This window comes from Chiloscyllium punctatum, chromosome 32, assembly GCF_047496795.1.
Source record: "Chiloscyllium punctatum isolate Juve2018m chromosome 32, sChiPun1.3, whole genome shotgun sequence".
NCBI lineage: Eukaryota > Metazoa > Chordata > Chondrichthyes > Orectolobiformes > Hemiscylliidae > Chiloscyllium > Chiloscyllium punctatum.
In genome coordinates this window covers 16,016,708-16,031,405 of record NC_092770.1, presented here as the reverse complement: position 1 = coordinate 16,031,405, position 14,698 = coordinate 16,016,708, and the positions used below count along the sequence as shown (strand labels likewise).

The 14,698-nt window shown below is 41.7% G+C and overlaps 1 protein-coding gene across 1 annotated transcript in view; it reads left to right on the top strand.

The window, feature by feature from the left end:
• Positions 1–14,698, top strand: part of LOC140458306 (sodium-coupled monocarboxylate transporter 1-like) — a 32,655-nt gene that overhangs the window by 3,802 nt on the left and 14,155 nt on the right. Inside the window, exons 3-10 of the mRNA XM_072552705.1 lie at positions 2,431–2,482; positions 2,581–2,648; positions 4,281–4,435; positions 4,522–4,662; positions 9,777–9,906; positions 11,480–11,568; positions 11,716–11,828; positions 13,729–13,796. Of these exons, the coding sequence (XP_072408806.1) occupies positions 2,431–2,482; positions 2,581–2,648; positions 4,281–4,435; positions 4,522–4,662; positions 9,777–9,906; positions 11,480–11,568; positions 11,716–11,828; positions 13,729–13,796 (816 nt within the window). The remainder of the gene's footprint in view (positions 1–2,430; positions 2,483–2,580; positions 2,649–4,280; positions 4,436–4,521; positions 4,663–9,776; positions 9,907–11,479; positions 11,569–11,715; positions 11,829–13,728; positions 13,797–14,698) is intronic.

Sequence of the window (14,698 nt, the reverse complement as noted above, 5' to 3'; positions counted from 1 at the left end):
TTGTTATGTGGCTTATTCTGTTTCATTCTGTTACCAGCTACTCGCTGATGTAATTTGATACCTGAGGGTATTACCCTCATCGATTCTCATTTCCTTCTTAGAATCATAGAAACCTTATTCACTTGAGGAAACCCCTTGGCCTATTGTGTTCATTATAGCTGTTTTGAATGAGACCTCGAATTAGTTCCAAACTAATCTTTGTGTAGCACAAACCCGACACCACCAAGCTAGTGGTTCCAAATAAACCTGTTGGACGATAACCTGGTGTTGAGTGATTTTTAACCTTGTCCACCCCAGTCCAACACCAGCCCTTCTACATCATAGCACAAACCCAACAGGCTGAATGCTCTCTTTCTATGCTGTGACCATCCTATAATTCCCAGTAAAATGTTACACTTCATGTTTATATCCAGTTCTTTTTCTTTGGAGCTGTTTGCTTCTCAGTGAAGGCCAGGACATCCTCACATAGGAAATTGGATTCGTGGTGCTGGAAAAGCACAGTAGTTCAGGCAGCATCCTAGGAGCAGTAAAATCGACGTTTCGGGCAAAAGCCCTTCATCAGGAATAAAGGCAGTGAACCTGAAGCGTGGAGAGATAAGCTAGAGAAGGGTGGGGTGGGGAGAAAGTAGCATAGAGTACAATGGGTGAGTGGGGGAGGGGATGAAGGTGATAGGTCAAGGAGGAGAGGGTGGAGTGGATAGGTGGAAAAGGAGATAGGCAGGGAGGACAAGTCCGGACAAGTCATGGGGACAGTTACTGAGCTGGAAGTTTGGAACTAGGGTGAGGTGGGGGAAAGGGAAATGAGGAAACTGTTGAAGTCCACATTGATGCCCTGGGGTTGAAGTGTTCCGAGGCGGAAGATGAGGCGTTCTTCCTCCAGGCGTCTGGTGGTGAGGGAGAAGTGGTAAAGGAGGCCCAGGACCTCCATGTCCTCGGCAGAGTGGGAGGGGGAGTTGAAATGTTGGGCCACGGGGCGGTGTGGTTGATTGGAACGGGTGTCCCGGAGATGGTCCCTAAAGTGGTCTGCTAGGAGGTGCCCAGTCTCCCCAATGTAGAGGAGACCACATCGGGAGCAACGGATACAATAAATGATATTAGTGGATGTGCAGGTAAAACTTTGATGAATGTGGAAGGCTCCTTTAGGGCCTTGGATAGAGGTGAGGGAGGAGGTGTGGGCGCAGGTTTTACAGTTCCTGGGGAGGGTGCCAGGATGGGAGGGTGGGTTGTAGGGGGTCGTGGACCTGACCAGGTAGTCACGGAGGGAATGGTCTTTGTGGAAGGCGGAAAGGGGTGGGGAGGGAAATATATCCCTGGTGGTGAGGTCTTTTTGGAGGTGGCGGAAATGTCGGCAGATGATTTGGTTTATGCGAAGGTTGGTAGGGTGGAAGGTGAGCACCAGGGGCGTTCTGTCCTTGTTACGGTTGGAGGGGTGGGGTCTGAGGGCGGAGGTGCGGGATGTGGGCGAGATGCGTTGGAGGGCATCTTTAACCAGGTGGGAAAGGAAATTGCGGTCTCTAAAGAAGGAGGCCATCTGCTGTGTTCTGTGGTGGAACTGGTCCTCCTGGGAGCAGATCCGGCGGAGGCGGAGGAATTGGGAATATGGGATGGCATTTTTGCAAGAGGTAGGGTGGGAAGAGGTGTAATCCAGGTCATTGTTTTTATCACATAGGAAACTGGCAACACCAACATGTCCTTCCAACCTGTGAAGCTGCACATTGCTCCAGCAATGCTTCGCATCATATTATCACCTCGAATGGAAATTATCTTGCATTGCACATATTTTGAAGCAGTTTCCTTTATTTGCATCTTAACAATGCACTGAATTTTGTAAGTTGGCAGATGTTTTGCAGCCATTGTGTTTGTTGAACCAACGCCTGCAACCCATGAACACAGTGCAATGAGATTAAACGTCGCTGAGTTTGCTTTATGTTAAACAAAAGCAGAAAAGCTCAGCAGGTCTGGCAGCATCTGAGGAGAGAAATCAGAGTTAACGTTTTGGGTCAAGTGACTCCTCGTGTTTTCAGGAAACCCTGATTTCTCTCCACAGATGCTGCCAGACCTGAGGCACTTTTCCATCAATGTCTGCTCTGGGTTTCTGATTTACAGCACCCGCAATTCTTGGTTTTATTTCTGTTTTATGTTAATGTTGCATGTGGCAAATCAGCTTCCAAACCTGTCCCAAACCATTTCAAATGTGCCTTATAGCAGACCTGAGAACGCTTCTCTCTCTCTCTTTCTTTCTTTCTCTCATACACACACTTTCTTTCTCTCATTCTGTCCTCTCTTCCTGACACTCTCCTTTTATTTCCTTTGCCTCTGTCCCTTATTCTTATGCTCTTTCCTTTTCTTTATTTTTACAAATGACAGTATCTTCAGAAATCAATGCTTAATTGGACCTTAGTTGTCTGAGTTATGTATCATTTATTTCAGATTTTATACACAGGGATTGTTATTTATGCTCCAGCGCTGGCATTGAATCAAGGTCTGTATGACTTTTCTGTCTCATCATTTGTCGGTTCAGCAATAATAACAACGGCCTTCAGTACCGACGATTCAGATGCATTTATTTCTTGCTTTTAGTGACAAATTTCAACCTCTGGGGTTCGATTATTTCGACTGGAGCAGTCTGTACTTTCTACTGCACTCTGGTAAGTTAAGATAATTGAGCTGCTGAAACTGGTGGTGAACAGCATACATTTACGTTTATTCGCCAAAGGAACTGATAAAGAAAAGAATGTCTTTACACAGAGTAAGCTTGCACATGGAATTGAAAAGCGTGGTGCTAGAAAAGCACAGCAGGTCAGGTAGCATCTGAGGAGCACAGGCATAGACCCTTGGATGAAGCGCAATCTATCAAATAATTTTAAAACAGTCTAGGTGGAGGCTGGAGAAAGAGGATAATGGGAGGGTCTGGGGAATGAGCAGCAAAGTGGGAATCACCCACTTCTGGAGGAAAGACGTGGAGGTGAAGGGACTGTTTTAGTCTTCACTATCAGCACAGACTAGTTGATAAGACGAGGAAGTAGAAATAGGCCATTCAGCCTATTGAGTCTGCTCCACCATTCAATGAAGTCATGACTGATCACAACCACCTGAAGAAGGAGCAATGCTCAGAAAGCAAGTGCTTCCAAATGGACTATAACCTGGTGTTATGTGATTTTTAACTTTGTACACCCCAGCCCGACACCAATCATGACTGGTCTGATAATCCTCAACTCTACTTTCCTTAGTTTTCCCTATAACCCTTGATTTTCTTCCCGATTATAAATCTGTCTATAGCTCAAAGCACTCTACCCCATTAAACATTTTGTAAGTTTAAACAAGATCATCTCTCATTCTTTGATACTCTATGGATTACAGGCCCAGTTTTCCCAACTCGTCTTCATAGGATCCCTGTCATCCTGAGAAAAAGTCTGGTGAACCTTTGTTGCACTTCCTCGATGGCAAAAAGCAGTATTTGGAGACCAAAACTGCATACAATACTTCAGGCATGGTGCAAGCCAGCTCCTATACAACTAAAGCCAATCTCTACTCCTCTGGTACTGTCCAAGCAGCCTTAATGAAGTTGTGCCATCCATCTTATAGATGATGCACACACTGCTCCAGAGAGTCAGTGGTAGTGAGGATGAATGTTTGTGGATGTGGTGGCAGTCTGGTGGGATGCTTTGTCCTGGATGGTGTCAGTCTTCTTGAATGTTACTGGAGCCCCAGGCATGTGGGGAATATTCCATCATACGCCTGTCTTGTCCCTTGCAGATGACGAACAGGCTGTGGGTAAATAGGAGGTGAGTTACTTGCTGCAAAGTTCCCAGCCCTTGACCTGCTGATGTCCCCAAAATATTTATGTGACTCATCTAATTCAGTTTCGGTTCAATTGTAATGGAGGATTCAGAAATGATAATATATTAAATATCAAGGGGCAATAGATAAATTTCTCCCTTGTTGGAGATGACCACTGCCTTGCACTTCCACGGTGTGAATAAAGGATAAATATTGGCCAGGACACCTTTCTTGTTGTTCTTGTGCAGTGGGATCTTTTCTAACTGAATGCAGTTGAAAGCAGGGCTTTTCTTTAATATATCAGTTAAAAACAAAAGCACCTCTCACAGTGCAGCAGTGTCTCAGTTACAAGTTAGCTGGTATCTAAATGAAAGAACACTTAAATCCCTGGAGTGAGACTTGAGCCAACAAGCTTCTGACTTTTAGGCAAGTGATTACCCACTGAGCCAAGGCAGTCACTTAACACTTGGCTATGATACTTTTCCTTCTCTTTGCTTCAGGGAGGTCTCAAAGCTGTTGTGTGGACAGATGTATTTCAGATTGTCATCATGGTGATTGGGCTTGTGGCAGTCATTGTTCAAGCCATAATACTGAAAGGGGGCATCAGTAAGGTACTGAATTCTGCTGAACACGGGGGCAGACTAAACTTCTGGAAGTAAGTATTGCAAAGGTATGTTCTTTTAATTAACAGGATCTATTAACAATGTGCTTTATAATTTAATGTCCAACATCTGTGTTCAGTTTTGACCCCAATCCGTTCCACCGACATACCTTTTGGACGATTGTAATAGGAGGAACTTTCACATGGACCGGGATCTATGGAGTGAACCAGGCCCAGGTTCAGAGATACATCTCTTGCAAAACACAAACTCAAGCCAAAGTGTGAGTATTAGTTTGTCATCTTAATTTTGCAATGGTCTGAAGTGCAGCAATACCTCATTTTTAAAATTCTCAGCCTTGTTTTCAGATCCCTCTCCTTACCACTCCAACCTCCAGCAGCCATACAGGCCAACACGATTTCTACACTCTTCCAATTCTTGTCTTTTGAGCATCCACAAGTTTAATTGCTGCACAATTGCAGCCAATTCATTCCTTAGGCCCTAAGCTCTGAAATTCCTGTGTAACTCTCTCTATCTCTCCCTTCCTTTAAGTCTTATTGCTTTGACCAATCATTTAGTTGACTATCTGAATACCTTATGCAGCTTAGCTGCAAAATTTGTCTCAGTACCCTCCAGTGAAACACCTTACATTAAAAGTGCTATAGTGGTATTTCATTATTGAAATCATGCTAATAAATAATTTCTTAGTTGATTGAATAACATGTTCGGAGGAATAGGAACTCTAAATCTAAACAGTAATATTCTTTTCTACATTAGCAGATTCGGATTCTCAATTACTAGATATTGTCAGTGTTACAAAGTTTCAACCTGGGGAGGAGAAAGGATCTATTCTGAAGATAATTTATACTGGACTCTAAACTCTCTGCACAGATCCTAACAGAACGCCTGAGTTTCTCCAGCATTCTGTATTTGTTTCAGACTCCAGCATCCACATTACCTTTTCTTTGATTAGCAGAAAACATGGTCGACAAACAATGGCAGACATTTGAAACAGTTCAACTCTCATAGCAAAGGTATATCCCAGTGAAGGTGAAGGGTTCTAGGAAAGGGATAAACTGACTATGGTTATCTAGGAAAGTTAAGGACAGTAATTGGAAGAAAAAAGTCATGTGGCAAAGATTAATGGTAAATCAAAGAACTGACCAACAAAAAAATTAAAAGCAATGGGGTAAATAAACTATGAAGGCTAAGTAACATAAAAACAGACGGTAAGATCTTCTTTAAATTTCTTTAAAAAAAGAGAAGCAACAGTGCAGGACATATGAGATATTGCACTTTTGCAGGAAGAATAGAAGAGCTGATTTTATTTAAATGGAGAAAATTGCGAAAAAATGCAGCACAAAGGGTTTTAGATCATAGTCAAGATTAGAGTGGTGCTGGAAAAGCACATCAGGTCAGGCAGCATCCTTGGAGCAGGAAAACTGATGTTTTGGGCAAAAGCCCTTCTTCAGGGATTGTGCTTTTCCACTCTAATCTTGACTCTAAAATCTAGCATCTGCAGTACCCACTTTCGTCTAGTCGGTTTTAGATCATAGAATCCTTACAGAGTGGAAACAGTCCCTTCAGCCCAACAAGTCCGCACTAATCCTCCAAAGTTTAACCCACCTAAACCCATTCCCCTACATTTAACCCCTGCCTAATGCATCCAGCCCATACACCCCTGAACACTGTGGACAATTTAGCATAGCCAATTCATCTCACCTGCACTTCTTTAGATTGTGAGTAGAAACCGGAGCACCCTGAGGAAACCCATGCAGATACAGGAAGAATGTGCAAACTTCACACAGACATTCACCCGAGGCTGGAACTGAAGTCAGGTCCCTGGCGCTGTGAGACAGCAGTGATGACCACTGAGCCACCGTGCCACCCCAAAGGAATGTTTTGGGATCCTTGTGCTTGAATCACAAAAAGCTAACATTGAAGTAACAGCAAAGGCAAATGGAATGATGGCCTTTATTTCAAAAGGAATGAAGCATATAAATAGGGAGGCCTTGCTACAATATGCAAGACCCTAATCTGACCAGAGCTGGAAATACAGAAAACAGCTTTGAGCTCCTTATCTAGAGGTTGTTGAGAGAAGTTTCATTTGGCTGATCCTGGGTATGGAGGGATTTTTGTGTGAAGAAAAGTTCAATATGTACTCATTGTACTCATAGGAGTTTAGAGGAGTGAGAGGAGACCATAAAATTATTCAGGGACTTTACAGGTTAGATGCGTAGAGGTTGTTTGTCATCCTGAGATAGTCTAGAACAAGAGTTCGGAGTTGCTCATTCATAATGAGATGAGTAGGAATTATTTCTCTCGGAGGGTCGTGAATCTGTCGAATTCTTTATCGTGGAGGGCTGTCAAAGTTGTCTTGTAAAATACATTCAAGGTTGATATAAGTTTTTAAACATCAAGGGAATCAAGGTTTAGGGGGTTAAGATGAGAGAATGGAATTGAGGATTATCCGATTATCCATAGTTATTGAGTGGACTTGATGGGCTGAATGGCCTACTTCTGCTCTCACAGCTATGGTCTTAAGGCATTACCTGGCTGATCTGTTTCATATGAGTAGGTGTCTAGCCATAGTTGACAAAGGGCTGCAGACACTCCACTAGAGAGTGTCTGATATAAGCTTGCTATCTATATATATTTCAATGTGATTTATTCTGAAGTTTGGATTTTTGAATTTGAACTGTAGCAAATAGAGTATTTTATGTATCTGAAGAGGTTTAATGATTAATTTGACAATATATGTCTGTAGCCATGATCATTCCTCTTAAAACTGAGAGAGATAGTCTCCAAGAACAAATGGGTTTATGTTTTATTGGGAGAGCTAATGAGCAAAGAAAGTACACAGAATAGTGTATTAGGCTTTCTGGTGACATACTGTGGATTTTAAAAAAATCTTAGTGGGGAATACCCATAGGTTGGAGATAAAACTTTCAGATTTAGTTTCTGTTTGGGGCAGGTCTGCAGCGTTCTTAGCTGAAGCTACAAGTGTAAAACAGTTGCCTCTAAGGGAGAAGATGGTTCAGCATTGTTTTAAAAAAAGATTACCTCAGAGTAAGGAGTTTAGTAATAGCTCCAGATGAGAAGCGTTTGGTTAAACACTGTGAAGGGGTGTTTGGAGCTGAGAAAGTTTAAGCTCAATTGTATGAAGGCTGCAGGAAGAGGCGATAGATTCACAAGATGGGGAGTTGAAGCCAGAGTTAAATCAGGCCTTATAGGGGTGGTAGAGAAAGATATTCTGCTTCGTGTGAGTAATGTAAAGGGTTTGTGGGGATTAATTGAATTATATATATTTAGCATCTGTTTAAGAATCTTTAAGTGTATAGCGTATATTATTATTTAACTTATTCTATTCTATATCTTTCTTTTGCTTAATTGATTCATTGGGTCAGAGAGATCTACAGCACAGAAACAGACCCTTCGGTCCAACTCATCCAAGCTGACCAGATATCCTCTGTAAATCTTGTCCTATTTACCAGCATTTGGCCCATATCCCTCTAAACTCTTCCTATTCATATACCCATCCAGATGACTTTTAAATGTTGGAATCCACCACTTCCTCTGGCAACTCATCCCATATTCGCATGACCCTCTGTGTGAAAAAGTTGTCCCTTAGGTTCCTTTTAAATCTTTCCCTTCCCGCTTTAAACCTATGTCCTCTGGTTTTGGACTCCTCTCCCCTGGGGAAAATACCTTGTCTATTTATCCTGTCCATGCACCTCATGATTTTATAAACTTCTATAAAGGTCACTCCTCAGCCTCCGACATTCCAGGGAAAACCGCCCCAGCCTATTCAACCTCTCCCGATAGCTCAAACCCTCCAACTCTGACAACAACCTGCAAATCTTTTTTTTAGATTAGATTAGATTCCTTACAGTATGGAGACAGGTCCTTCGGCCCAACAAGTCAACACCTTTTCTGAACCCTTTCAAGTTTCACAACATCCTTTCTACAGGACGAAGGCCAGAATTGCACACAATACTCCAAAAGTGGCTGAACCAATATCCTGGACAGCTGCAACATGACCTCCCAACTCATTTACTCAATGCACTGACCAATAAAGGAAAGCATACCAATGCCTTCTTCACTATCCTATCTACCTGTGCTGTACTGTCCTTTGTTCTGTGTTCTATGGAAGTGCTCAAGAAGACTTGTACATTAAGGAAGATTTGAGACTTAGAGCAGGTCAGCCATGATCTTAGTGAAGGGCAAGGCAGGCTTGGGAGATAAATGACCTGCCCTTGTTTCTGATGTTCTCATATTCTGTTATTGGAAAGTTAAGGACATTGGCAACATTGTATGCTAATGTTTGAGTGAGTTACCACCTTGTTAAAAACACATACAGAAAAAAGTATCAAGCCAGGTTTCAGTCTGGGACCTAACATCATAATAATATCAACACGGATCATAAAATGGGTTAATTGGTTAAGTTTGAGGGGCATCATTTCACATCAACCTCAAGGTAGGCAAGGCAGCAAAACTACCACAGCTGATCGAAACTACACCTTTGGTTTCTGCAGTGCACTCAAGCCAACTAAACTAACCAACGTTCATGCTTTTTCTTCTCAAAACTCCAAACTATTTGTGACTTTAACCTTGTTTTAGTGGCCCAGTGGTAATGTTGCTGGACTAGTAATTCGGAGGTCCAGGGTATTGCTGTACGGAGAAAGATTTAAATGGCAGCTAGTGGAATTTAAATTCAATGACTTAATCTGGAATTGAAAGCTAATCTTAGTAATAATGACCAAGGAACTATCTTTGATTGTTGTAAAAAAATGGTTTCCTACTGGCTAATGGTTTCCCTTTAGGGAAAGAACCCTATTGAGCTTACCTTGTCTGGCTTACATATATCTCCAGGCCCGCAGTATCGTAATTGACTGTTATCTGCCCTCTGAAGCAACTGAACAAGGCACTAAGTTCAAAGACAATCAGGGATGGGCATCAAATGCTGGCCTTGCCAACAATGCACAAAGCCATTAAAAGTATTTAAACAAAAACCCTTTATCTCAGGTTTTGTCTTACAGGTGAGACACATTTATTCTCTCCGGTGGACGTAGGAGATCCCATGTCACAGGAGTCGGCCATTCAACCCTTCAAGCCTGCCCTACTATTCCAGACTGTGGAGGATCATCTCCTCAAACCCATTTTCCTGCACTATTGCCATGTCCCTTATTGTTACTAGCTTCCAGAAACCCATTAAGTTCAATGCTTCCACAGCGTCCGGAATAGAGAATTTCAAAGATTGACCACCCACTAAGTGAAGAAATTCCTCCTCATTTTTGTTACTCCAAACCATTTCAGGCAATTATAATGAGAGAATTTTAAAAACAAATTGGATCTTTCTGCCTGTTGTATTTAAAATGATATTTTGTTCTGTTTCAGTGCACTCTACCTGAATCTGGTTGGACTGTGGATTATGCTTGTGTGCACAGTCCTGTCAGGATTGGCAATGTACTCTCTCTACTACGATTGTGATCCTTGGACATCTGGGAAGGTTACAGCTCCAGATCAGGTGCATCATTTACTGACTGTTCTGTATTTTAAGAATGTGTCTGATTGCATGCAATTCTGGTCTCTTTCCTATTGGAAGAATGTTGTGAAACATGAAAGGATTCAGAAAAGATTTACAGGGATGTTGCTAGGGTTGGAGGATTTGAGCTATTGGGAGAGTCTGAATAGGCTGTTTTCCCTAGAGCTACAGAGGCTGAGGGGCAACCTTATAGAGGTTTATAAAATCATGAGGGGCATGGATATGGTAAACAGACAAGGTCTTTTCCCTCTAGTGGGGGAGTCCAGAACTAGAGGGCATAGGTTTAGAGTGAGAGGGGAAAGACATAAAAAGGACCTAAGGGGCAACTTTTTCACACAGAGGGTGGTACGTGTGTGGAATGAGCTGCCAGAGGAAGTAGTGGAGGCTGGTACAATTTAAAAGGCATCTGGATGGGTATATGAATTGGAAGGGCTTACAGGGATATGAGCCAAGTGCTGGCAAATGAGATAGGTTAGATTAGGATATCTGGTCGGTATGGACGAGTTGGACCGAAGGGTCTGTTTCTGTGCTGTACATCTCTAATGACAATACACATAACTGCTGTACCCAGTCGGGGTAAAATTTGCACTTGAGGAAGAAAGTCAACATTCCATACCCTACTGATGTTTCAGGGAGCTAGTTCCACATTGTCCATATATGCTGGTTTTTAGATGCAAAGTTAAACCAATGCACCACTGCTCCTACAGATGAATGTAAAAAAATCCAATGACCACCATTTCAAGCAAAGCAGGGTTAAGTATCACCCTGGCGTTGTGACATCTTTATCCTTTGACCAATATCGTTAACACAAAAAATCCAGACAATTATACCAATGGCTCTCTTTAGTCAAGATCTCCAATATCTCTGCATAACTTGAATACCAGGATGTTCAAGTGAAAGGTAAATTGATTTTGTTACATCCGCATTTCCTGATCATTTCTCTTTGAGAGGAGTTGCTATGTGCAAATTGGCTGCCACATTTGCTATATTAGAAAAATGACTGCACTTCATTGCACCACACTTCATTGGTGCAGATGCTGGGAAAATATTTTAAGAAAAAGAAAGTGCTGGAAAAACTCAGTAGGTATGGTAGCATCTGACAGAAAGAAAAAAAGAGTTATGGTGTGAGTCCAATATGACTTCTTCAGAACAAAAGTAGATACTTTTGAAGAACGGTTCTAATGGACTTGAAATGCTAACCCTGTTTCTCTGTTCTCAGGTACTGCCTGACCTGTTCAGTTTTTTCAGCGTTTTCCCTTTTATTAATGTAGTTTAATGCAGTTAATTAAGGAATAAATATTTACCCAGGAGATCAAGGAGAACTTTCTGTCTTCTTTGAAAAAGTAGCTACGGTAGCTTTCAGCTGCTGTCGAGAAAAAAAGGTCTCATTTTAATAGCTTATCTAGAAGGTGTTTTTATGTGCAGCATTTTATGCAGAGCTGTAAATTTTCTACAGACTATTGCCCACATAGTTACCTGTGTGTTAGATATATTCTGTACCTGTACAGTTACCTGAATAATCAGTTTGTGCTCACTTCTTGATTGTGTTATTTAGTTAATGCCCTACATGGTGCTGGATATTCTGGGAAGTTACCCAGGGCTGCCAGGTCTCTTTGTGGCGTGTACATGTAGTGGGACGTTAAGGTATGTTAGGACAGTAGAACAGAGCATCTGACACTGAATCAAATTAACTCAAACTTTCTCAAAATTTATGGTAATAAAAGTCTTGTCTGGTGAAGGACTGACAATGATTGCCTTATAAGTGGTGCTTTTTAACTTCTCCCACTGCAGCACAGTGTCATCCAGCATTAATGCACTAACTGCTGTGACAGTCGAAGATCTCATCAAGCCTCATTTCACAACCCTTTCTGAGAAAAGGCTAGCTTGGATTTCCAAGGCTATGAGTAAGTTGACTATCTCCTTCATTTGGTAACTTGCCATTCTGTAGTGTGAGAACACAGTGCTCAGGTTCAGTCACACTGAAATTGATTGAGACCCAGGTATATGAAACTTATGGAGGTCAGAAGAGTGAGAGATGAGCTAAAAGAACAAAAACATTTCTTGAGGCAAGTCAATGCTGAGAAAATATTTTCCCCAGCTAAGAGAACCTGGAACAGGTGGACACAGTTTCAGGATGAAGAGTTGGCCATTAGGCATTGAGATGAAGATCAATTTCTTCACACGAAATGTTGCGCACCTTTGGAATTCTCACCCAGAGGGCTGTGGGTGATCAGCTATTGAATATATCCAAGACTAAGGTCGATAGTGTTTTGGAGACTAAGAATGAAGGGATTCAAGGAGAGGGCAGTAACATGATGTTGAAGTAGAAGATCAACCATAATCTTAGAATGGGGGAAACAGGCTCAAGAATCCAAATGGATAACTATTGTTTATGTTCTTTAAAATAAAGCCTCCTGAGAAAGAGTTATTCTTCCTCCAAAACTGTGGTGTGAATTTATAAGTCTTACCCACAGAAAATACATGGATCGAAGTTTTAATCATGTCTCCTCTGGAGGAATCAAACTGCCTGCTGAACACAGCTGGTTTCAGTTGTGAATTAAACACAATGGTAGAAAGCAATTACATTATAACACAAGAAAATGATCTCTATGACTTTCTCTCCCAAATGTTCTGGAGTCACTCTGAGACATCTTTGATCTTGGTACCGGGGTGGGGGTGGGGGAGGGAGATATCATACCTGGTATGCAGTCACAGCAATGCCTGTCTAATCCCCCTTACAGTTGAATTCCAATAGATATTGCATTCCCACATTTTTCACTCCACCCAGTGCAGAAGACCCATCATGCAATGAACTTGGCTGTTGCTGCTCTCCCTTGAGAGGCCACTCCCATCAACTGTATCCAAAGTGAGGTATCTGTTTGGCTGGGAATAGCTGCCGGAGACTCCTGCACTGCCTGCCTAATCTTCTTGATGTACCTAATGGTCAGCCTCCAATGTGACCAATTTTCTACATGTGCTATTCACAATACTCACTGCTTCAGCGCTGAAACCTGGGCTTCCAGGTGCTGTAGCTAGATACACTTCCTGTACCTACGTTGTCCTCAGTCACTGGAAATGTTCCCAACTTCCCACATAAAACAGGAAGAGCATACCATGACTTCGAACTCTCCTGCCATGACTTAGCACTTTAAACTATTTGGAAGATGCCTAATATCAAATATTATGAATTACTCCAGGGCCCTATTCCTTGGTCCTCATTACTATAGAATATAGTACAAAAACCCAAAAGGCAAAAATCACCTTTGTACCGAATTCTCACCGTACCCCAAATACCAGCTCACTCTAGCTGTATCTCACTCAGAATACTTCCTCTCCCAACCTCTTATGAAAAGCACAGAACTGTACTCAGTTTCACAGCACCAGCAGGAGGCAGTGATGTAGTGTTAATATCATGAGACCAAGAAATTCAGAACCCCTGTTCTTGAGACTTAGGTTCTAACCTCAACATGGCAGCTTGTGAACTTTATATTAAATTTCTTTTTTTAAAAGGTTGACCTAATGGAGACCAAGTAACCACTGTTGATTGGAATTCCCTTCCTAAACCTTCACAGTTCTTCATTTCTTTCCCCTCATTTACAATCTATCTAAAAATCTACTTCCTTTACCAGGAATTTGGTCACATGTCCTAATCTCTCCTTATGTAGCTTCTTTAAACACATTCTTGAGAAGCAGCTTTGGATGTTTACTTGGTTAAAGGCACTATATCAATGCAAGTTGTTTTGTGCTTGGTAAAACTTCTAATTCACAGTCAATCTCATCATTCTGTACTCACCTTGCTTTTAGGTCTGCTGTTTGGTGCAGTATGTATTGGAATGGCTGGTTTGGCCTCACTAATGGGAAGCCTTTTACAGGTATTAAATAGTCTAATTGTTGGAGCTAAATTTGTTTCAGAGTTCTTTTCCTCTGCCTCAGAGAGGGGACTTTCTCCACAATCCAGGGCAAAAACCTATCTCAGTCACTATTTGTCAACATATTAGGTGATCATTCCTCTCATAGCTTTCAGTGCAGGCCTTATAGTACACAAATTAGTTGCTGCATTTCTCATATTGCAACAATACTTAAACAAAAGTGCTTCAATAATATAGGTGGAAGCATAGTTATTACAGAGGTGTGCTGTGACAAAATACAAGAAGATGTCAATGAACTAACAGAATGGGAGCGTCATTATCAAATTAACTTAAATATTGATAAGTGTGAGGTGATATACTTTGGCAGGAGGAATAAGACGTCCAAATATTTCTTGAAAGTAAGAGCCCAAGGAGGATAGAGGAGCACAAGGAATGAGGTTTATTCATACACAGACCACTAAAAATAGCAATACAATGTTAATAAGGTCATAAAAATGTTAACAAAGCACTGGCATCTATCTTGTTATAGTAATGATGAAAGGGCCTGGATACCTTCACTAGATTTCTACCACCAATCCTACTCCGTGTGCTAGTCTAGGTGCTTTCTAGTAGTTTGTGGAGGAGGATGTGCTACAAATAAACCTCAGAAGCAGAGGCTGTTGTTATGTAAGTATTTTTTTTCAAATCAACCTGTTCAGAGACCTTATTACACACCTCTGAAGTAAATGGGACTTGAACCCAGGCCTCCTGGCTTAGAGGTATGGACACTATCACTGCACCACAAAAGCCCCAAGGTAATGTTTATTGCAATTGAATAACTCTGTAAAGGTTGGATTAATTCTTACGCATGTTATCTATTACTCACGATAAGTATCTAAGTCAGTGAGTTTCCATGAGGAACCTGG